The sequence below is a fragment of the Caretta caretta genome, chromosome 7 (assembly GCF_965140235.1).
Source record: "Caretta caretta isolate rCarCar2 chromosome 7, rCarCar1.hap1, whole genome shotgun sequence".
Lineage (NCBI taxonomy): Eukaryota > Metazoa > Chordata > Testudines > Cheloniidae > Caretta > Caretta caretta.
This window is the reverse complement of record NC_134212.1, coordinates 122,785,948-122,810,450: the sequence shown is the minus strand read 5'-3', so window position 1 is coordinate 122,810,450 and position 24,503 is coordinate 122,785,948. Positions and strand designations below refer to the sequence as shown.

At 48.5% G+C, this 24,503-nt stretch overlaps 1 protein-coding gene across 1 annotated transcript; it reads right to left on the bottom strand.

Annotated features, from left to right (window-relative positions):
• Positions 1–926: 926 nt before the first annotated feature.
• ACTR1A (actin related protein 1A) lies at positions 927–24,294 on the bottom strand. The gene is made up of 11 exons (XM_048858172.2): positions 24,156–24,294; positions 18,081–18,145; positions 17,277–17,352; positions 15,547–15,672; positions 14,453–14,577; positions 12,521–12,737; positions 9,813–9,905; positions 8,681–8,855; positions 6,919–6,980; positions 6,497–6,537; positions 927–5,698 (listed from the first exon to the last, which is right to left on the bottom strand). Exons 1-11 carry the CDS (start codon positions 24,201–24,203, stop codon positions 5,596–5,598), a joined length of 1,131 nt encoding a protein of 376 aa, XP_048714129.1. The 5' UTR covers positions 24,204–24,294; the 3' UTR covers positions 927–5,595.
• Between the last annotated feature and the right edge of the window lie 209 nt (positions 24,295–24,503).

Below are 24,503 nucleotides of genomic sequence, written 5' to 3'. Positions count from 1 at the left end.
AGCAGAGATAAAACTAGCCACAGGTGACTGAGGAGCAGCCCAGGATCATGATTCACACGCAGCTCCAAGGCAGGAAGCTGATTGAATTAAATACAGTTCAGGGCTGGCACTTTCAGTGCATTCTCCACCTGCTACTACCTCACCATTGATGCTTCAGACAAAACAGGAAATGAAAATGCAAAGCAAGGGCTGGGGAAGCTGTGCTGGGATCCTCTGAGGTAATTTCTGGTCTGGCTCCTGTGTGTTCTGTTCTAGAACCATTGGCCTTCAGCCTCCTGGGGGCTCGTCTTCAGCAGTCTTCTGCTCCACAGAATAGGAGCAGGCGCCAGGTGGAAACTAAGTCCAGTTTATAGGTCCCTTGTAAAAACACTGTCTTGTACTTGGTCTGGCCTGGCTTCCAGCTGTGATTACTGGGACTTCACCTTTATTACTTTCAAACCATAGCTCACATCTTTCCTTTCAGCAGGGGTCCCTTAGGTTGTTCGATAATCCTTGCTAACTATCATGCTGTGAAACGAAGTCTTAAATTTCCAACTGCAGACCCATTTGTTGGCTCTGACCAGAGTCTTCCCCCGTCCTTTCAGCCTATTCTTACATGTGGAGTAGCCTGCTCTGAACTGTTCCACCAGGCTGTTACCTTCTCCGGAGTTGGATTCCTCCTACATGCCCCACTTCTAAATTACCCAGCTGCCTGGGGCGAGGGAGATTTTTTTTTTTTTAAAAATGTCTGTCAGTCACCCTCCTCCCCCTCAACTTGTCTGTTTGGTCCCTTTGTCCTACCCACTTCAAATGCTGTGGAGTGTAAGTGTACAGCCCACAACCGTAACTTCTGAAATGACCATGAGTGTTTCAGGGGAAGAAATTGTCTCCAGAGCAATTGGTGTAAGAGCCCATCCAGCCCCCCTCTGCAGACAGAGAGATGCAGGTTTTTGTATATGAACAGCTTTATTTAGGTATGTTGGGTACCAGCAGGCACCACGGTTGGGAGAGGTGTGCGAGGAACAGCGTCAGGCTGATAGAACGAACGCTAGATTGCAGATAGCGCCTTTGGCTGGTGAGTGGGGCTTACAAACAGAACCCTGCCCAGAGCTGCTGCTCCTGCCAGCTCCAAGTCTGGATAAGGAATATGGGGTCAGGCAAGAGAAGAGGCAGCAAACTTGTAAGCTGTCCTATGCTGTTCTTAACACAGTGTCATTCCCTTCCATGCATCACCTGCTATCTGATGCTGTCCAACAATGTGAATACAAGTACAGCTTATTTTCCAACAGAACAGGCTCTTTGTGTCAGCAGCTATTCCTCAGCAATGGCCTTTTACTTCAAACCACCATTACTTTGTTCTTAGAAGGACTGGGATAAGTAGGAAGCTAAACATCAGCCCAGTTTCCCACTAGTTATTTGCAGGGGAAATGAGTTCAGTAGTGGGGAGGGGAGGGAAAATGGGGGAGCCTTTGCAACACCAGCTGTTAGTGGCTAAGCCTTTATAATACATGCTACTGCTTGAGTAGTGCACTGCAAACAGACGATGCAACGGTGTAGCTGGCCTCTCTGCCTCGTCCAGGCGGGAAGCTGGCACTGCATGGAAGTATGTTCCCAAACTACCCTATCCTGAAGTGGAGTGTTGCATCTCATTGCTTTCTACAACCACATCTGGCAGCTTTGGCTGATGCCAGAGGTCCCTTCTGGTGCTTTGCAGCTTGAGTAGGTTAGTTCTAGGCCAGGGTGCAGCCTGCATGGCTGAACCTGCTCCCACTTTAGAAAGCGAATGTGCTGCAAGTCATGCAAACAAAGGGATGGGGGCCACGTAGAATTTGCCTGCATGCAAATTAAAGCGTGGTGTCTAATCCTCTCATTTCCCTTTTCTCTGCACTGCCAACTACTGAAGCTGTCATAAATGTGTAGCATTTTCTAGAAGCGGTGATCAAAACATGAGCAGCTAAGACCTGTGGGAATTATATAAGCCTATTTCTTCCTTGTGTGTCTGGAAAAGACAGTAATTTCTTAGGCTCATGTCTGATGATATAGCAAAGATTTTAAATTCAAGTTTAGTTCTCTAGGGAGGCAGCAGATTGGCAAGGGGGGGGGATCCATAGGTAGCACTAGCTGCTTACAGCTGGGGGAGACCCTCCTCCACCTCCTTGGCCTATTCCAAAGCAACTCTCGAAATCAGGATGTTAAATCAGATTTAGGGAGTGCGTAGACCTTCAACAGCCGATGGCCTCACAGCAGGCTAGTGAGCCAGACTTGCAAGGGAAGGAGACTGTTACAGCTCAGAGGTGAATTAAGAACAAACTTTTATCTACCTGGTGCAGGCAGGCTACAGAGTGGAGTGCACAGATGGGATACAGAAAGGGAATCAATAAGCAACTGACTTACAAGGCTGCAAAAAGAGACTTGGTGCTAGCGGGCACTGCAATTCTATCCTCGGTCACTTTTACCTTGGTGCAGGGGATGGACTTTATCAGCTGGCCTAGGAGAATCGGCCCTCCTTGCAGAGCTCTCTCTCCTGTGCTGTCTGCTTTAGGCTTCGGTGCTTTTATAACAAACTACAGCGTAGCTGCAGCCTACATGGCTGCTGCTGACAACATTTTATAGGCTACTGCCTACTGTCCCCCCGCTACTCCTAAAGCGCCTGACCTCGAGGGAGACTTTCCGTAGAAAATTCTCTGACTGCTGCCAGCCTCTAGGGCTTGTCTACACTGGCCATTACCAGCCCTGCAACTTTCTGCTGGGAAAAAGCACCCCCCAGCGCAGCAAGTTGGGTGCTGGAAAGCACCAGGGTAGACCGTGCCCCAGCGCTGGGAGCAACACCTCTCGTGGAGGTGGGTCTTAAGGCCTCTCCCAGCGCTCTGCGGCAACTACGCAAGGCACGTTAAAATGCTGCCACAGCAACGCTTTAGCCTTGCCCGGGTAGACTAGCCCTTAATGTCACCAAAGTCTCCCTCCAAAATGCTCAATGGCGTTAATGAGGCCGTGTCAGGCTGCCTAGCGAGGCTTTATCAGTTTACACCAGTGTTGAGACAGGAGGGCCCTGATCTTACCTTATTCAACACCCCAGCTGCATTAAGGTCTGGCTCAGGCATACTGGGCCTCTGTGCATTTTCAAAAGGTGCTGCCCCTCTATATGAATGGCACTAGCCCCCCTCTGGCTGGAGGCCGCACTGGTTTTGGTGCAGTATAACAAATGAAATTGGTGTAGCAGGAGCTACTGCCCCGGAAAGGTCCTATCTTGCACCCCTCCCTCTCTATCTTCTTTGTTCCTAAAGGGGTGTTTTGCCCTAACTGGATTTTAAGACACTTGAATACATAAATACAACTGGGTGCGATTGCAGCAGCTTCCAACAGCATGGTACTGCCAGCCTCACTCTTCTTGGGGGGGTGGAAGGTGAGACTGACTCCCACTCACGTTCTTGCTAGCGTAAACAGACACTGCCCTGACAAAAGCAGTAGGAGAGGCACCGGGATTGAGCCGGGAGCAGCCTCCTCCTGGAATTTATTCCTCGGCAGGCTAAGAAGAAAATTCTATCCCTCCCACCACACTGTGTCGCTCCCCTGCAGAGCTGGGGCGACCAGATTCTGTTCGGCACAGGCCCTACCAGCCAGAAGTTGTCCTGGAGCCTGTCAGTACCACCGCTGCAGGCATGGTGTTAAGAGGGGAAGGGGAGCTTGTGAAGCAAAGGATGCAACAGCACGTGTAGGAATTACTGGTGTTTACAGCTTCCGTTTCAAGACACAAAGCAGGGATTTACCACAGGCATGTTACTTAAAAAACAAAACGCACTAGCCAGACGGTCTTCTAAAGGAGCAGGCATTAACACTTTTTTCCCTTTAATGATAAGCCCAAAGTCTGCATTTGCATCGTTGCATGTCTGATGGAGGCAGCTGGCTTTTATAGTAGACATAAAGCTAACTGCATATTCTAAATCCAGGGATTGAATCTCCAACTATCTATGTAGTATCTAAAATAAAAACAGGTGCTTTAAAAAAAAAAAAGTTTTGGATGGTTCCTCTCCCCCTCCATGTCCCTAGAGGTGCAAATCCGTGAGGAGGTAGGAAAAGCTCTGGGTTTCTCGAGGATGCTTCTTTCCTACTTAAAATACCTTCCCCTCCTCCTACCCCAAGCGTGTTCTTTTCAAAGACCCAGACTTGGCTCTATGTAGAGATAAGGCTACTACCCTGACTCCACAACTCCCTTGAGTTCTCCTCTAATACTTAAGTGGCTAAACCAGGCAAAATATTTGGTTCTCAGCAGCAACCTCATTTAAAAAACAAAACACTGAGAAGTAAAAAGCACCAGCTGCTCCCTCAGAACAGAACACACCCACCCAGAGCAGGTACGTGGCCTTCCATACGCTGTCGCGGTGTCATGCCGGAAGGGTTAGCCGCGCGTAACACTACAGAGGCATGAAGAGCCAGTGCTCAGGCACCTGATGATGATGCCAACGTACCACCCGGTTCATTGTCCTCTCACGTGCTGCGTTCCTAGAGAACGCTGACTCTCTAGCGGTAACCAAGAAGCATTGTGGGGTTGACTAGCTGGCTACGATGCTAGGCATGTGTGCTGTAAACATTAGTGTTAGCATTAAACAATGGAAAATTCAGTTGAAGGGTCTTGGAAGGAGAGCAGCAGACTCACCCAGAGGGGCAGCCGCTGCCCCTGGAAACAGCAGCTCTGTTAGTAACGTAGATATTAAACATTTCAATAAATAAAATAATTCAAAAGTTACAATGTGCTTTTTTGCCCAAGGACGGATCAAATGGAAGAGGTTTTGTCTGGCTGAAAATGGATGGTTCCTTGACCCTGCTGTGGGAGAAAGGGGGAAAAAATGCAGCTTCCTCTCTTACAGAGAGAGGACACGGCCCTGTAAACCTCTCAAAGCAAACACACTAGTGCCTTTGTACCCATCCTGGGCACCTGCCTCACAAGGAGAAGGAACGTCCATGAACAAGAGACTAAGATCATAACCGTCTAGTACAATCAGAGCAGAGGAGGGGTGGTTGTGACCTACACCATGCAACACAAACTAAGTCCTATCAGCAGTTGCTCCAGCTGTGGTCCATACCCATGGAGCAGGCTAAGAGTTTACATACACACACACATGCAGACACACCAAAAACAAAACCAAAAAAAAGGGGAGGGGGTTGTAACTGCTCCCAATGTGTTTTTTCTGTATAAAAAAAATAAAATTACTGGCCCGTGAGAGACACTCGCTGCTGAGCACCCACGAAGAGCTAAGCAGCCAGTGCTGTGGAGTGCCGTAGGGTAAGGACACGCCAGGGTTTGGAGTCTTAGGCTACGTGACTACAACCTGACTAGGTGACTTGCAGTGGTCAGATCCCTTCTGTCCAGCTGTTCCATTTCTAAGCGTGAGAGGTGGCCACAAGAGGAGTGAAGGTCAAAGGGGAATGGGTCATACCGGAGAAATGGGGCCTGGTTATTTTTCCTCCTACAGTTTAAAAAAAAAAAAAGTAGTGATCTAATCCTTCTCCTCCTCTTTGCTCCGTGACATTCCAGGGCCATGTTTGCACACGCGCACACACACACAGCTCCTCACAGACACTCGGACTCAGAAAAGCGAGTTTCGGACGGGTCCCAGGCTAGAAGGTTTTTCGGTGGATGGCACGGGCTCCATCTTCTTCGTACTCCTTCTTTGAAACCCACATTTTCTTAAAAGTGTCCAACGAGGCCAGAATAGAGCCCCTGGGGGGAACAAGCGAGTGTGTTACTACAGCGGGACAAGCCAATGGCTCCTAGTGTGGGTCTTGTTCCCTCGTGTGTTATCTGGACTGCGGCAGCACCTCCAGGCTGCTGGCAGGGGCCAAAACCCCAGGGTGCTAACCGCTGTGCAGACACAGAGAGAGAGTTCCTGCCCCAAAGAGCTTACAAACCGAATCCCCCTTCGTTTCAGGCCCACACTGGTTATGCTGAGCTTTCAGCCACCATCATCCATGCTTTGTCCATGGGGGAGCTGAAACTGCACTAACAGCCAGCAAGTCGCAGAACACAGGCGTTGCCAGCAAAGTGGCTTTTCTTATTTCAACAGCACCTTAAATGGGCACGGTCAGATAGGAGCCTATGGTCCTGATTTCCCCTCTCACTTACTGGTCTAAATCAGCAGTAACTCCACTGAAGTAACTGGTATCAATGAGAGGGGAATCCAGCCCCAGGCTCTACCATCCAAGGGCCTGCTCCCACTGACTGGGATGGCGCAGGATGAGGTGAGACTGGGGAGACCACAGCAGGATAACATGGTTAGCAGTGTTTCCTTGGCAGAGGCTGCACCTATGAGTGTGCTGAGTCCGGCACGGCTTTACGATGAACGGACAATGCCCAGGATGAGGGACAAGACCACAACCCTGCTCACAAAAAACATGACCCAATATGGTCGGGGCTACTCTGGCTCTAACTGTAGTGCGGGCAGGGCCCAGGTGTGAGCTACACAGTTAAAGCCAGGCTCGGCGGCCAAAGTGCTTTATGGTGTCGCTCTGCAGTACGTACCCGATCCACGTGGAATATAATCTCTCCTGAGGAGCAGATATCTGAAAGGAGAGGCAGAGAACTCAGATTAACATTGTCCCCAGGATACAAGCTGCTCCCCAGTCACTCCCACCCATCAGACTCATGCATTGGGACTGCTTTTGCCATCAAGCTGCACTGCCAGTGGATGACCATGGCCAGCGATGCTGGAGGTGGGCTGCATGCCAGCAGGACACCTCTCTCCACAGCCCAAATGGGTTTCAGTTGTAACAGCAGCCACCACCAGGGTGCCTGGGCTGTTCCGGAAAACCTGGAGTTGTTTGAAGGGCAGGACAGCGGACACCTCAGCCTGGTGTCTCCAAGGGACTCAAGGCTGCTGAACCTCGCCGGTGCATGGCAGGGGAAAGGCAGGCCAGGAAGCCTCGAGAGGAGAGTGCCCCTACCCTTATTTTGACGTCCTTGGGTGCTAGTTTCTTCACTTCGCTCAAGAGCCTATCTCCAAAGCCTGCACAGAAAAGGAAACTTGCCTTTAGTTTGGGCCTCTGATCATGGCCCCCAACCAGTTATTGCAGATGCAGCAACGCTCTGCACAAAATACTGCGGGGAACGGCCGTTGAGCCCAAGCCTATAAAGTCCCTTCCCATAGTCCTTGGCAGGCTTGGGAAGCCCACAGAGCATAACCGGAAAGAAGATCCTGATACGACAGATGTAGGGGCTTTGTATAATTTAGAGCGGTCCCACTCTGTATTTTTACAGCATCTAGTACACTGGGCCCTGACCTTGGTTGGTCCCTACGCACTAACCAAGATTAGTGCTAGTAATAACTGGATTCACGCTCCTAGCCAACCTACTCCCTCCAAAGGTCACCGTTCCTGGCCAGGATTGGTGGAATGGCTTTATCCGGGCAAGTGAGAAGACAAGCTGTCCCTAGGGAGAAAGGAGAAGTCTCAGAAGAGCTAGGTAGGCTTGACCTCCTGTTTCTATCTGGTTGAGTCTCCCAACCACAAAGCTCAGAGAAGGTTGCGTAGGCGCCCCCTTCCCCCCTCAATTCCTGTCCCTCCAGTGCTACCAGATGGGGGTGGAGGACCAGGAAGCAGGTCCTGGAGAGTTTCATCCTCTTACCAGAGGGGTGGACTCATGCCATGGTGCCGAGCAGCCCTGCCACAAAGTGGAAGGAGTAAGCCCCATGAGCATGTCTGATTCCCTCAGAGCAGAGAGGGGAGAAAGGCGAGCCTGGCTGTCACTCATTTCATTGCAAAGCATGCTGGGAAGTGGCAGAAGTCTGTGGCCTTTATAACACAGACTCTGCTTCTGAGGGACTTTCAGGGAGGCTTGCACTGAGGAAGTGGTTGTGAGTGACTCCTGGGAAGCACGGATCGAGAGGGCCCAGGAGAGCCTCATCTACATGAGTAGTGGTTTTACCTTGACTCCTGCTGGAATGTCAGAGATCTTGGGATTTCTATTACAGCTAGGAGCTAGTTGTTCCATTAGCATCATCTGAGAGCGTAACACACACCTTGGCTTTAAGAACAATCTTTCCCTCTACATCCTTCTCTTATCGCCCCCATTCTACGGTGGGCAGGGACATCCAGTCGTGGATGTGGCTACAATCATTGCACATGCTCAGTTCACGCCTGGGGGGATTTCCACAGCCCTGCCACCAAAGCAGAGACCTAAGGGAACCTCAGGATGTGCACCAGCTTTCTAGGGATTTAATAAAGAAACTGCCCTAAAACGGTGCAATGGAAGAGCAGAAAGAGCCTGGCTGTTCAGTGCTTTCTTAGGCAAAATGATGATGGCAGAAGGGGAAGGACAGGATAGCAAGGGGAGAGCATCAACGACACGTGTGGGAGCCGGATGCCAAAAGTCTACAGAAGCTTGAGAGGCAATTCCAAGCAGGGGAGGGATTATCTCGGGGGATGACGAGGAGTAACGGGAGGAGACTGGATGTCGGCAGAAGTTTTGGAGAAAGGAATAACGTCTCAGGCTGTGGCATCGTCTTCCCAGGGAAGTGTTGGTGTCTCCATTGCTAAGCTGGACAAAGCCTCGCTCCTGCCCTGGCCCTTTGAGAGCAGCTGGAGGAGCTAACAGGGCTTTCCTAGGATTCCATGACCTCACCCCCCACCCCCAGTGGCGTCCGGGGCAATCCGGCTGGGTCAGGAGCCCTGGCTCAGGGCGTCGCGCCCTGTCAGAAGGCAAAGAGACCTTTGAAGAGCGTGGAGCCCCCGGAGAGCACAATGTTGGAGAAGAGCGTTCGCCTCAGGTCCATGTCAGATTTCTGAACAGCGAACACCAACACCTCGTGCAGCCCCTCGCACTCTTCTCCAATCAGGTCAGGCCGGAACAGTAACTCGGGGGCTCGGAAACGGGCAGGGCCGATCTGCAAACGACACGAGGAACCAGGTTAGCTTCCAGGGCGCGCCAAGCAGGAGTGTGGCCTATGCCCGTATCGCAGAGCCGCTTAACCCTTCAATGACCGAAACATCAGCGAGTTACAAAGAGTCTCTCTGACCTACCAGATGCTTGTGTGACATCATTAACATCCTGAGGATGAACACAAGACTGATGGGCGGCTCCCTTTCACACACAATAACCCATGTAGCTTCACAGATCCAAACATTTCATGAACATGAAGCAAGCTCCGACATGCCACTGAAGTACTAAGTAAATTATTACCTCCCACTTTATAGAGGGGGGAAGAGGGGAAACTGAGGAAGCAACTTGCTCCTAGCCCCACAGTAAATGAGCAGCAGCGCTTGGAGCAGAACCCAGACCTCCTAATTCCAAGTCTGGTGCACTAGGGGAAAAAAAACCCCATACTCCCTCCCGTCCTCATCCGGAAGGTTTCACCTTTAGGTTCTCTTTCTGTGCTGTTAGAGAAGATAAACCCCATCTACAGGTTGCTGCAGGATTTGCAGTACGCCGAGACCCATTCACCCTGTTCCTGATCCTGCATCAGAACCTGCTAGTGCAGACCCCTGCACTTGAGGTCTCCGTGTCACTGATTTAACAGCAAGCCGCGTGCCATTAGCCAGGAACAGCACGTGTTTCTGGATCACTGGGATTTCAATGAGTTACGGGTGTGCAGCAATCCTCAGGGGGAAGCTATATTTATCAGAAACCATTTATGAATTGGTTCAATCACTGTAGGTCTTTAGAAAGAAATCAATAAGGAACTATTCTAACCATTTACAAGAGCAATCCTGTCCCCACTGCAGCTACATTTTAGCAAGAGATTTCTATCAAGACCTCCCAGGCCCCTGCAGTGAGAGGGCCAGGACGTTCTACTAACACTGAGCTTCTTATGAAGAATAACTTAATATTTGTCCTTACGCACCTCAATAGTGCTTCCATCTGGCAGGTAGTATTGGGCTTTCTCGGTTTCTAACGTCTCGTCCTTCTGTGGGTTTATTGACAGGTAACAGGCACGCTGCAAAGGGAACGCAGGCAGATGAGCAGGGCTCCTAACCAAATGGTTTTCCTCTGGGAAGAGAGCAATTTTTAGCAGAACCTTCTGTTGGGACAAACAAATATTTCAGATCAATCTGAACTGAAACATTTGTTAGTCTACCCGGAGCCACTGAGGTACCTCATTCTGGCCCCCACTCTCTAGTTGCACTACATCTCCCATGGTGCACAGAAGACTCCTGGCAGCTTCGCCCCTATAGGGCTTCATGGGGAAACAAAAACATTCGGATACTTTCAAATAGAAATGTTGTGACCTTTTTGTTCTGCAAGAAGCTTTGCTATTTTGACTTGGTCCCTTTTTGGGACACACGTATCAGAGAGATGGAAATGCTTGCCAGGCAACTCCACAAGCTAGTTAGGAAGGAAACAGCGTGAAAGTCAAAATGCAAAGAATAAAAAAACGAAAGGGCTAAGCCCAGAAATCCACTGCTACTGTCCTTACTGACCAGGCTGAAGCAAGTTAAAAATCCTTTTAAAAACAATTCTCTCGGAAATCCTCAGCACCGCCAACCCAGGTCCTTCAAAAATCATGTCAGGCACCAAAAAAAATCATTATTGGTTTATATATCACATGACAAATAATAAATTAGGGTTTCTTTTTTATTTTTCCTCCTGGTTTTAAGCCTTTAGGTTACACTCAGGTTTTCTCCACAACCAGGAGGGCTGCAAACTTTCATTTAAAAAAAAAAAAAAGGTAAGTAGAGATTCTCGTATTTATTCCTTGTCTCCACAACCTGGGTCTTTAAGGAAATCAAACAGTAAAGCTTATGATACAATCATGAGCTTGCAGCACTGCCTGCTGCCTTGGTGAAAACCAACAGCAGAAATCTCACTGCAACCCTTGATATTTGTTGGAGAACGATGAATTCTGGCATCTCTTCGGTGAACCAGGAAATACTGGGGGGGGGGGGGGGGGGGGGGAAGGAGGTGTGGGGAGGGAAAGCAAATTTAAAGCTCTTATATGTGCTAACTCTCCACTCCCACAGCTTCGCTAGTGAGGAGGTTCAGCATACAAGTCTGGGCTCATCTCCATTTTTGTTCTGGAGCTCAGCTTTCAGAAGGGTAAGGTTCAGAAAGTCAACACTTTCCTGGGAGATGGGTGAGCCCGAGAGCTAGAGCAGAGATCACAATACAGGCGGTTTCGTTGTTTTTTTTCTAAGAGGCAAAGCGCACCAAGGACTCTGGCCATTTGTACGAGTGTTTCCAAGGTGCAATATACCACCGATTTGGAAGCATGTATGTTTCTCACTTTTCCCCATCCTACCAAGCCTGGCATCTTGCAAGGCATGGAAGCTACAGGATGTTTCCTAGTCACTTGTGAAGAGCTGAAGAGAATCTTCTATATTTCTCTCCAGCCACGGAAATGCCAGCCCTTCCTCTCTTGTAATCAGCACTCACAAAACAGAAACAACCACCTACAAGCCTCACACCTCCAGAGCTTTGTGCATTCGGCTAAAGTCACTCGGCTGCAGCAGTGACCACGTGTGGGTGCCGCTCACTTAGCGATCGAAGCATTTGAATTTGACTCCCAAGCCACGAGCACCTTTTCTATCTTCTCTCACTCTCTTGCTGGCAGGAGATCAGAGACTGTGACCAGGCACACGCATCATCAGTCTTAAACCAACTGGACAGCACAATTATGCAAAGGGATTAGGCAGTGTGGCAGCTATCCACCAGATGTCACTACTCAGCAACGAGAGTCAGAAATTCAAGGGCTCTAATCACTACCGGACTGATCCTGCAGTCTGAATGCCTGTACGCATTTATGAGCATTTCTATGCTAGTCACTCCAGTAGCTCAGCACCTAGAGAGGCAAAGCCCCCATTGCAATCAATCTGTGGGAGCCCTGTGTGTGTACGAAACTGCTGGGCGAGATCCAAAGAGAGAGGCAAAGCTACCCTAAGAATCAGTCACTCTTGTAGTTAAAATATTCATCTTCCTTCCTCCCCCTCCCCCCCCCACCTCAGTTTTGTCCTCTTCTTTGGCAGAGATGAGCTGCCTTCCTCCGTGTTTCTAACACAACAGTAGCCAAGATGGCTCTGGTTTGTTTACTTCCCGGAGTGTGCATATTTGTGAGAGACTTTGCCGCAAATGATCACAAAATACTGTTTAGGTCGGGGCTCCTAAGAAGAGTGTCTCTAATCTGGACACTGCATTTTAAATGTTATCGTTGTGAACAGTGGACTATGGAAGATTTCACACTTCTCATTCAGATCCGGCACGGATTTAACTTGTCCTTTTTCCACAGAAGCTGACTTTAGTGCTAATGGAAGGTGCCGCCCTGCCAGCCCTGGGACTGGAGTTCTGCATTTATCTGCACCACCGGTACAGTACAGGCATGGGCAATGCGAGCGTCCCCCAAGCTGACTGGCCTCCGTGTCTCCGCCCCAACACGAAGAGAGCCTCTGTCAGAACCAGAGGGGAGTTCTGGCTCAATGGCCTATTCAGTTTTTAGGGGCCCCGCTGCCAAGACTGCCATCAAGGAGCTGGCCCTTAAGGATCTGCACCCCATTTCATAGACTCCTTGGCTCATCACTGCAGAAATCACCCCTAGACCAATCACAGACAGCAGGGCACCTCTTTGATGGTTTTGACGATCTCGAACTCTGATGACGTGTGGAAGTCATAGCCTTCTTTCCGGAGATAGAGGCGAAGGAAGCGGGATACATCGCGGCCAGCGATATCGATCCGCATAATGGAGTGAGGCATGGCAAACCCTTCGTAAATAGGAACCGCATGGGTAACGCCGTCCCCAGAGTCCAGCACCACCCCTGTGGTTCTCCCTGTAGCGTAACTGCAACAAAGGAGGGAAAGATCCTATTTGAGTGACAGGCAGCAAATTTCGTAAGTGTCACTTGAACTTGTACCTGGCCCAAGGGATGCCATGTTTACACTACAGACAAATCATAAAGCAATGAGAGAGAATCAAGTAACTGCAGAATAATTCAGCTTACTCTGAAATGGGCATTTCTACTTTTTTTTTAAGTAAAGTTTTTTCAGTTCTGAGGAACTCTGTTTAATTTTGGCCTTGATGCAGGATTTGGGGTGATTGTTTTTAAATAACGTTTTACAAAATGCACTATGGATCAAAATAAGTAGTTATAATCAATATATGTAAAGTTGGTAAAGTGAGAAAGTAAAATTGATCAGTCCAATTTCATAAGTGAAATGCTGAAAGTAAATGACCGGAATGAAGAATACTATATTAGAGTTAAAAAATGCATTTAACAATCTAGTGGGTTACTAATAAAAAAGGGAAGGATTTGAAAAGAAATCGGATTAATCCCAGGGTCACTAGCTGATCCATTTGAAACTGGACAGCGCACAAAATACAGCCATTTTATAAAGCCTCCGTTGGTTTAATATGGCTTGGTAAAGACCAGGACAGAAGTCCTTGCAGATGAACTCTGCAAATCCTTCTTTTAGCCCGCCAGTCACACACAGTTCCCTGCTCACGCCATCTCCCAAAATGCCACAGTCTAACACCGCTGAAGGGGCAGGAATCGTTATGTCGGCCAGCTCGGGTGCCTCACGTTGCCTAGGGAGTACAGCTGGTACGCAGCACGAGCCCGGAGCTTTCCACAGTGGGCACAATATGGCTGCGATGCCAGGCCAGCGGGCGAGAGGTACTGCTTTGGATACACTAGCCTTTCCTCCACCATTGCCACCAACCGTTTACCCCCCCCCAATGGTAACAACCATGGGGCACTAATTTAGTCAAGGCACCAGCAGCCACCAGCATTTTAAAGACCACGAACCACTACTGCAGGCAGACCTAGAGGACATGGTGGTAAAATTACAAATGCCAATGAAATCCTTGCCCCTGTTTATACCAGCATTCCCACAAGTGGAGCTGAACTGACCCCTACTGGGAGTGGCTGGGTCATTACACATATTCAATCTATTTCCCCATGTTAAGTATCCTCACACCTTCTTGTCAACTGTCTAAATGGGCCATCTTGATTAGCACTACAGAAGTTTTTCTCTCCTGCTGATAATATCCCATCTTAACTAAATAGCCTCTTACAGTTTGTATGGCAACTTCCACCTTCTCTGTCTGTATATATATATCTTCTTACTATATGTTCCATTCTATGCATCCGATGAAGTGAGCTGTAGCTCACGAAAGCTTATGCTCAAATAAATTGGTTAGTCTCTAAGGTGCCACAAGTACTCCTTTTCAAGTTGCAGACTGTGGCTTTTACAGGGATTTGAGTGTGGTGGACCTTGTTACACTAGCAATGACTGGAGAGATTTTTTTAAAAAAAAAAGCCTACTAGCTGGTGTATTTCTACGTCCTTCCAGGAGGTGAACATCAGAATTACACATGGGACAAAGCTGCAAACATCAGAGCTTGACCCAAACGCCCCTGTGGTTTTGGGAAGGGCAAAGCAGTCCCCATTTAAATAGTCATCCTCCAAAGGAATGGCTGGCTTTCAGGACAACCTCACTTGAGTCTTATTTCTGCCCTTCTGCTCAGGCTGTGCAGAGAAAGGGGAAGAAACTTACAGGCTGAGTACCGCTTGCATGGAGATAAAAAGTGCTGGCACATTGAAGGTCTCAAAGAAAACCTCAGCAGCTCGCTCTCGGTTCTTACGTGGGTTCAGGGGAGCCTCCGTCAGGAGCACAGGATGCTGGTTTAATAGAGACAAACAGAACTCAGCAGAGGGGTTCATTCTGGGGCTCTGAACCACTGCAGCAGGGAACGCTCTATCCCAGCTAGAGGTAGGAGTGGGGCTCTGTCCCCCCCGCAGGCTGCGAGTGTCCATACGGATTGGGGGTGGGGGGCGTGATGGGAAACGTGTTCCAGAATAACTCTGTTTATTCGTACACTTTAGGCACCGCAGGGATATAAATAGCAACGTGGGATGAAGTTAAGGAATGAGGGAACACTGCCAACCAGTGAGATCTCAGAGGCTGTGGAATAATCTCCGACTGGAAGGGCTGGAGAATCTTCAGGACTTGGGCCATTTCAAGCTAAGTTAGACAGAGCCCTGGGGAACAGACTATAGGGGACTATCCTGCTGTGACCAAATGGATCTTTTCCCATCTGTCCACTCAGAAGTCACATCATTAAGTTTCCAGCAGGGTTGCCTTTAAAACACAGGCCCTGACTAGGGGCTGCAGGCTTCAGTTCATCACCATGCTGCAGAAACGCTTCTAAGCCACTTCCAGAGCCATTTCGCAGGACATCTTGCAGAGGCTGCCCTATTTTATTTCTTTCTCTCTCCAGGTTGAGTGCACAGGGTTTACTCCTCCTTCCTTTCAAACAATCTCATTAGTAAACATTTGGTGAGCGGAAAAAGCAGAACAGGAACGATTAGGAGCACCCGGCCTAGCTCAGAAATAATGGAATACTGCATTGGGGAGAATGTGAGTGCAGGGCCTGAATGCTGGATCATCCGTAAAGCTACAGTATCAGATTAGCCACAAGGTCATTCTGCTTGCATACTTCTTGGCTGAGGTCTAATGTGAAGCAATAATTTTGATTAATGAACAGGTACATGTAGAGCTTCTGCAGGGAAAAGCAAAGGAAAGGTGCCAGATCTACCTCATAGCTGACACACTTAGCAACAAAGCCCTGGGTCTGCATGGAATCTCACCTCTTCTGAGAAAGTCTGAAGCTGGTCTTTTGAATACACATACTGCCAGATGCGCTCCATGTCATTCCAGTCCTTCACTATGCCATGTTCCATGGGATATCTGATCGAGAGCAGACCTCTGTGCTCCTAGCCACATAGAAAAGACAACATAACATGCCTTTCAGCGAGATTTCCAAACATATTCCTCACTGCCCATTTCTAGTGACACTGCTCCTCTTACAGATGCATCTGCTTGCTGTAAGTTCCAAGGAAAAACACTGAATGTTTGTATTTAATTGAAAAGGATAGGAGGAATTTTAAAAGGCCAGGACTGTCAATTAACGACAAACTCCTTTTGCACAGTATTCCCAGGTTATAAATAAGGTCTTTTTATACTGACAGCACATTCAGATCCTGTATTTATACAGCACCTTCCATCCCTACAGTCTTCATAAACTGATATACAAATATCCATAACTGGTACGTTGGCTTCTCTAGTTTATGCATGATGGGAAGCTCTAATGGGGGCATGCACTGATCTTTTAGGAGAGTCTATAGGCCAAGTTCAGCCACAGATAGGATTGTTAAGGGGGCCGTAGTCTGGAGGGATTCATGGGATCATGTGCTGGGCAAGACAGGACTATATATGGCAATCTTCTTGCTCAGGTTATGGAAACCAGAAGCAAAGCAAGATCTGGTATTTAAGGTTCTCGACCATGAGAGATGGGGATGCAGCGCAAGAAGGAACTGTGAGCTGGCTAGAGAAAGGCCAGAAATAGGAGGACCCAGAGAAGAGTGAAGTGAGTGATGGAGGAGACTATGGGCTAGCTTCTTGTTTCTGGGGCCTGCAACAGGGGTGTCCAGGCAGGGTAGAACGAAATTCACCTCCACCCTGTGCATCAACAGGGGCAGTTGCTGGAGGAAAGGACAGCTACTGGCACTGATCAGCCCTGCATCAACAGCGGGTGAAGTTGGATGTGTGAAGGATGGAAGCATTTAGCCCAAGGAAGACTCTCTTGCTGTGGCCAGAGGGTCAAAGAACTTATAAAAAAGATCAACCGGCCTACGACAAGAGAGAGACTGCAGCTCAGAGGGGGAGGCTGAAACACAGATCTGGAGCGGAAACTGAGGCACAACTACACCCAGTGACAGAGAGATAGGAACCTGTTACAGAATCCCATCTCGCCCCACTAAAATGCAGCCACCTCTGGGGAGAAGGACGGCAGTTGTTTAACACCCCACAGCAGTCAATGTATGTTGTATCCAATTCAAAACTGCAGGGGAGATTAGGGAGGGAGGATGTAATTGTCCAATTGGAATCAAGCCAGGACACTGGGGGGGTGGAAATCCCACTCTAGGAAAGGGCTATGGACTCCGTAACAATCATATCTGATCAGGACATTAGTTTTATGTCCCTTTTGACAGGGATGTTGTCTAAAAGAAACACTACCCTTCTACGGGCGCAGAGAACAGGGACAGCAGAGGAAGACTCCGCAGGTGCTGAGCTAATATAAAACGTGTTTAGCTGAAACAACGAACACCACCACCCCGGGGAAGGGCACGAACATCAGCTTGCTGCAGGCAGCACCCTGGACTGGAAAGTCTAGACTACTCCCCTTCGCAGCTCTTCCACTTTCAGTGGAAACATGGCCCTCCACGAGCACCGCAATCCTTCTCAGCTGGGAACTATGACATCCCCACGGAGCCAACACCCAGACACATGGGGATCCCTGATAAACAGGCACTCTTACCTCTGCCTTTGGCCCAATGAAAATGTCCCCTTCTAAAGCACCAGCCATGACACGAACGTGCTTTGGTCTGCCCACGCTACAATGGAGGTTACAAGTATTGGTGAGTCTCATGCAAGACAGTATACATACCTGAGCATTAACTAGTCAGTGCTTCTCTATTCCCTGAGAAGCTATTGCTAGCAATGGTGCGAGGGACTCCTTCACCTGGGTGAGCACACGTACACCCCTGGGAAAGAGTGAGTCTGGTGAGCTAACAGCTGTCAGTGGTGCCCAGGCATCCGGATCCTGGAGTCCTTTCTCAGCTAAAGCTCCCATTGACATCCACGGCCATTTTACAGGAGTAAAGATGATAGAACTGGACTCAGAATAAATATAAAAAGGTCTTTTTTTACCCATCCTGCTTTTGTTTTCTCAGTTTTCCAGAGTACCTCCGTTGTCTAAGAGCAGGGTGACCATTGTACTGGGGTTAAATTAATTCCACCTTTGGTCTGTCTATAGTTCTACAACTACAACCAGTTACTGGAAGCCCACGGGACTTGACTAAAGCGATACGTAATTATCCTTTGCACGTTTTTTAGCAACTTCAGGCAATCTCAGAGCATTTAACGTTACTGAACTCCACTCCAGGACACCTCTGGAAGGTGAGTATTATCCCAGTGACAGAGCCAGAGATAAAACCTACTTCTTCAGATTCCCAACAACTGCTTAAACCACAAGACCATTCCTCCCTTCTATGTAGGCTGCAAATGGTCTGGGATACTCAGAGCAACTAAAAAACCCCACCAGAGTTACTAGGGTACTTACTAGTTTGGAAAACAGTACTTCGGTATCTGGTCACCTGCAAAACCTGCTTTGATCACACCCGAGCCCTGTGGGAGGAACAGAGAAGTGTGTGAAAAACAAATAAATAATATTGAATAATTCTGCACGTCAGTCACATGGCACTTGTGCTCACAACAATTTAAAAACAAGTAGCATGTTAAATGGAGCACGAACAGCCCCCACTTCGACCCCACACGAAGAAAGCCCCCCACACGGACGATCGAAAACCAGACAAGCTCTTCCTCAAGAAGATGTGCTTTGCAGTGTGCCCAGGTGGGAGTATTTTCCACCCTCCACTGACAACACCTTGCTGTGCAGGCCTGGAGTGTGAAGGCTGAGGAACATCCGCAAAAAGTATCAGCTCCTCTCGGCCGTCACACGGGTGCACACAGCAGTCCCACAACGTGGAGTCTGCTTCATACAGCAGATTATTTTAGACCCGAACATTGTCACCTGTTTAGCATCAGAAGTATGCTATGGGCTCAACAGACACAGAAAAAGAGGCCTCCACTCCAACAGGCTGCTGGTCTAATCTGACCAATATACAGGTGGCGGAGAGGGCAATACAAAGCAAATAATTAAATGGCAGAGTTTAGCCAAACCATGCCAGTTTCGTGTCTTAGAAGGGCAGGAGGAGGGTTCACAGGCCTTTCAGAAGACCTGTGCCTGAAGATGGGATCTGGAGGAAAGGATGGAGGCGTGGCTGACTGAGCCAGGGAGGACTATTAAGGGGAGAACCACATGGAAAACAGACTGGAGTTGAGGCTGGGAGAAGAAGCTAAGGGGGTGTGCCCTTTGGGGCAGGGACAGACTTTTAGTTCTGTGGCTATACAGCATTTAGCACAGTGGGGTCCTGGGCCATGATTGGGGCCAACAATAATAGGTGCGCAGCCTCGAGCTACGGGGACAAGTAGGAAGCAAAAGGAAACAAGAGCAGAGAGCAATGTGGGAGCTAAATTGCACAGGGCTTTGGATGCAATAAGGAGCTTGGATCGGATTCAAGAGGAAGCCAGTGAGAAGAGGCCGGATACAACAAGGACGGGAGATTTTCTTTTTGAGAGAGAGAGAGAGAGGCAGGGAGGCACTATTCAAAGCAGCAAAACCCCACAGGAGCAGCATGTAGAGTAGTTAAAAATTGAGCATTTTGAATCTTTGGTAACAATTGGGCTGGGCAGCTGACCTCCTGGAGCTGCAGAAATCTCTCAGACCAAACAGCAAATCCTCATGGATATTTTCAGGATACATCCTGGGAATGTGGCTGCCTACCACAATTACTGCAGATCCTCTCCCCTCCTCCGCTTCCTCTTCCCCTTTCTATAGGAGCGCCATCTTGAAACAAAGAGTGATCTCAGGGAAACTCCCCGGTTTTTAGTATAAACAACAGACTCTCACATGCTCTCTCTGGAGATGATCAAGGTTTACTCACTCAGGACGCTGAAAACGAGCGCCTTCGTGGAAAGGCATGCAATTAAAAGATGAGAGTGGAGTGAGGCATCTGATGCATGCTGAAGCCAATCGATTCTAATAATGGGGTTCTCTATTCACCTTCAGGGTCTCCACAGCACGGCTTCTTGGTTTACAGGTCAAGAGGATTGTTCTACCTGCCACACAGGATCCCAGACAACCAATGGTGCTGTTCACCCACAGAGCTCACAGCACCCCCAAAAGGCGGGTTAGTATCTCTGTCGTCACGTTACAGACAGGAAGGCCGACAAACTGATTCGCCCCAATACACTCAGCCAATAAGGGGCAGACTAGGATTAATACTCAGGTCTTGCCTCCTAGGCCAGTGCCCTACCCCCCAACCCATGCTGGAGCACTGTGAGTCATCCCCATCCTGCCATCAGAGCACAGTTAAGACGTTCTGTGTGACCCAGAGTAGACTCCTGCTTGATGGCCCATAACTTTCTCGGAGGGCTGCACTAACCTACTCACAGACAGAAATGATCTGTGAAATAAGAGACGGGTCAGCTTGACGTGGACTCTTTTCTGACCACCCGTTTTAAAGCAAAGCCATTATTCTAGTCTACAAAACACAGTCTTGAGTTTCCTAGGCAACAGCTTTAATATATGCTTGGCAATACACAATTTCATTCTTTGATATTCACCGTAGCAAAGAGCAGAATAAATAAATACAGTAAGGCAACCTCCTCCAAAGACAGTTCTTATTTAATATTTGAGTCTCGATAATAATTCAATACACTGCCAGCATGCCTGGCTCCAGGGAAGCAGCTGCAGGAGAACAATGATGCTCCTATTTAACACCGAGAGGTTCCCAGCAAGGGATGCATTTTTAACTTACTTATTAAACTTCAAAATCAGTTGAGATTATTTGTTCCTCAAAAACATAAATTGGACTTCAGTGGAACACACGAGCCTGCAGGACTTGGCCCAAATGCAGCAGTACCAGGCACTAATCCAATCGCAATTGTTAGCCATCTCTCTATTATGAGAGTTGACAACGCTTTCCAGTCTATTTAGTTTCCCTGTAAAACGCTTTAATCTTTCTAAACAAAGGTACACTTGTGTGCACTAGGTAGGTGAATCGATTTACTCTTTGCTCACTGTCCCAACAGATCCACACAGAAAAGAATTTAAGTGGTTAAAGGGACATTGCCAGGTCAAGAATCATGGTTTTAAAAATAAATATTCTGGGGAGTTATGTTGCCCTGGAATGAAGTTCATTTCAAGGAATGTGATGGAAGCAATTTTAAGTACAGCAAAAACATATGACCTCCCCCCTGGCTACAACAACACTGCACACCAAAAGCATATTAAAATTTATTAAAACAGATTTAAAAAGATCTATCAAGCTTCCTTTATCAGTTATCCTGATTGGTTTTGCATTTTACATATGGGAAAAAAAAAACCCTAAAGATTGTTTTAAAGTCAGTGAAAATATATTTTATTTACAATACCTAAACTTCGGGAGCACAAGCACACCCCTTTCACCAGCTTTGTAGTGGACTACAAAACTGATTCACTAACCCTGAATGGGTTTACAATCCGAATAAACATGGAATTCACCGACAGATGAAATCTGCTCTGTTCTCACTCTCTATGGAAATAACACATTCCACCACTTTCACTTCCATTTTGGTAGATATTCCTTTGCTAACATCAAGAGCATAAAAAAGAAATTCAGTCAATGAAACAATATCCAGTAGTGCAGTATCAGCTGTGGAAAACAACAACATTCAGATTACAAAGACACATTTGATTCTCCTCTCTCAGGTCAGGCCTCATGCAAGTAGGGACGACTACACAGAGGTCAGTGGAGTTGCCCTTGCCGAGGCCAGTGATGAATCTGGCCCTTCACCTCGACTGGTTTCATTTATGTTCACCAAGGCCACCCATCCACTGATTTTGGCGAGGCTCCATGGGGGTGCAGCAATCTGCCCACATGGCACTCATCGCAGAACAGGGATTCAAGTAATTTACAAATTACTTATGGGAAAAGGAGGCAGTGTTAAGCCAGTATTGTGCAGCAACCCCAACCTCCAGCTTTGTACAACAGAAGCCCGGTGCTATAAACATGAGTTTTCAGCTGGCAATAAATAACAGTAATAGGTAAAAAGAAAAGGAGTACTTGTGGCACCTTAGAGACTAACCAATTTATTTGAGCATGAGCTTTCGTGAGCTCACGAAAGCTCATGCTCAAATAAATTGGTTAGTCTCTAAGGTGCCACAAGTACTCCTTTTCTTTTTGCGAATACAGACTAACACGGCTGTTCCTCTGAAACCAGTAATAGGTAAGAGTAGGTATTACTAGTGGTAACAGCAGGACTGGAATCGGGACTCTCTGGATCTGTTCTCGAGTCTCACTGCCTCATTTTACATGCCTAAAACAGGGATAATACCCAACTTTGTAAAGCCCTTTGAGACTCTCTGATGAAAGGCACTACAAAGAAGTGCAGAACAGTAGTATATTGTCTGCACTGTTTCCACTTTCTCTCTCCTAGCACTTTTCTCTATCACTCACGGACAGCTCCAAAATTGCAATGTCACTGTAAGATCCTGATATGGGAGCCTTGCCAGTGAAAAATGCTGATCTCACAACATAAATTTCTCAATTATTTCTCTCACATATACCGGGAAAAATCTCAATTTAACTAGTCAGGAACAAAGTGAAACCAGATATGCTAATATGCCTCTTTATACCTTGCTTGACCCCAAGCAGTGTCTGCAGATTATTAGCGCTAAGTTCTAATAATATTTCCTTTGCATTTCTCCCATGGTTTTCATCCTAGGAGATCACAAACCTTTTGCCAAGGTGGGTAAGCACCACTATTCCCATTTTACTGATGAAAAAACTAAAGCACCGAGAGGTTAAGCAGCCTGCCCAAGGTCACACAGAGTTAGTGGGAGAATAGGGAGAGGGGAACCAAACTGTCTGGATCAGGTTTCAAAGTTTGAAGGGTTAAGATATGGTATTGCAGTTCAGGAAAATCTCTCTACAAGGAAAAGAAACCAGGCCTACCAAGTCAAACCCTTGGTCTAACTTCTAGACAGCATTTCTCCTCGATCCTAAAGAGACGCATCAACTGTGGGTGTAAAAGCCAGCAATACAAACTATGGCAGGAGCCACAGGAAATTTGAGATGTCTCCCTAAGGGTGAAACAAGAGTCATGCCTTCCATCCGGACACATACAAGTCACAACACTGAAATATTTTTGGAATTAGTTACTGGGAAAGGCACATTGGTATGAAAGAGTTCAAGACATGGGTGGATTTCCAGGTGGCAATTGGGATTGACAGTGAAAATGCAATAAGAGGGAATTAGGAATCACCCAATATAAGGGCAGACATGCTAGGATGTCCAAATGTGATCCTAGAAGGGCTAAAGTTGCAAGGTACAAGAAAACAGAGCTGTTCAGAGCTGCAAGCCAAGCAAGCCCATTTATTATTCCTGAATCCTTTTGTTAAAGGTGATGGAGAACAATGAAAGCCCAGGCAGGATCCCCTCATTTGACAAGTGAACAGTAAAATTTGTTTGGAATATTGGCATCAAGGGGCTGAAGGGAGGAGACCGAGTGTGTGACCCACTGTAACAAATCAGGTTGCCTCTAAACCATCCCCCTCCTTCTCTCATCCTTTACTGAATAGTCCTTGTTGTTGGGAGGCCCCGCGGATCAGAGCTAACGAAATTGCTGTCTGTATGGGGCTCTGAAGTACTTCACTAAGGCATGTAGCCGACCTCATCTAGAATACTGAGGTGTCTCCCACAGAGATTAAAGTTCTGGATCAACGAGAAGGGCCATGTGCTAGAACCCATCATCTCTGCAGGCCATGCCCCGACTGTTAAATTCAAGGCAGTGCAGCGTATTATGGGAACAGTCACGTCATCCCCATGAGCCGCACTTCTCACTGGTCTGGAGATGAAGCAGTGCACTCTGGGAGCGGTTATCCCCAGGAAGAGGGCATACCCTCTGATCTCAAGATGGAGCAGTGCGTGCTGGGGGCTATGTCCGAGAGGCTCCACGTCCTGCTGGGCACTTCAACAATGCATGCTGGGTGCCTGGTGAGGGCAGAGCCTTCACCCCAAACCTGCCCAGACTAGCCACAGATGTCCTGGCAGGGCAATGGACCATGGAACCTGATGGGATCCCAGCCTCTACCTATGACAGACAGCCACGGTAGCCAATCACTGCAGGTACATTCCTCAGGGGCGGGGCTCGTCAGGTTTAGCAAAGGGACAGGGCACCCCATGCGAGTGACAGCCGAGAGAGCCAATCAGGCCATCAAAACACTTCCGTGCCCGGGCACCACCGCGGAGGTGAGACCGGTCGAACCAGCAGGTTCGGATGATCCGTCCTCGGTGATTGACAGGCGCGGGAGCCAATGAAAAACCGGGAAGGAGGGCGTGTCCTGAGTTCGGTTGACCCGTCGCTGCGTCTGGGAGGGCCCGAAATCAGGACGGGGCGGGGCTGAGGGGACTCGCCCGGGGAAAGGGAGCGGCAGGGCGGGGCCCCGGTGACAAAGGGATCGTGCTGGCCGTGTCTTTCCCGCCCCCCCCCTTCCCTGGTGCCGGCCTGAGGGGTCCGGGCCCGGACTCACGTTATCTATCACCACGGGCTGGTTCGCGATCACATCGTAAGACTCCATGGCGGGGACTCGCCGCAGCCGCCAGCCAGGGAGCGACAGCCCGGGCTGCGGGGCGCATGCGCGGAAAGGGAGCGCAGGGCAGCTTGGGCGCTGTGCGCTTTATGAGCGCTGCATGCTGGGAACTGTAGTCTGTACGGGAGGGGAGGCCCGGGGCTTCTTGGGAATTGTAGTCTGTGGGCGGGTTCTGACGTGGGGGGGCGGGGTCTGTTTTGCCAGTCACCGGCTGCAGTGTAGACATGGCCTTATGTTCACCCGGATAAGTGACCAGAGAGACTTAGGCCTCCTCTGCACTACCCCTTA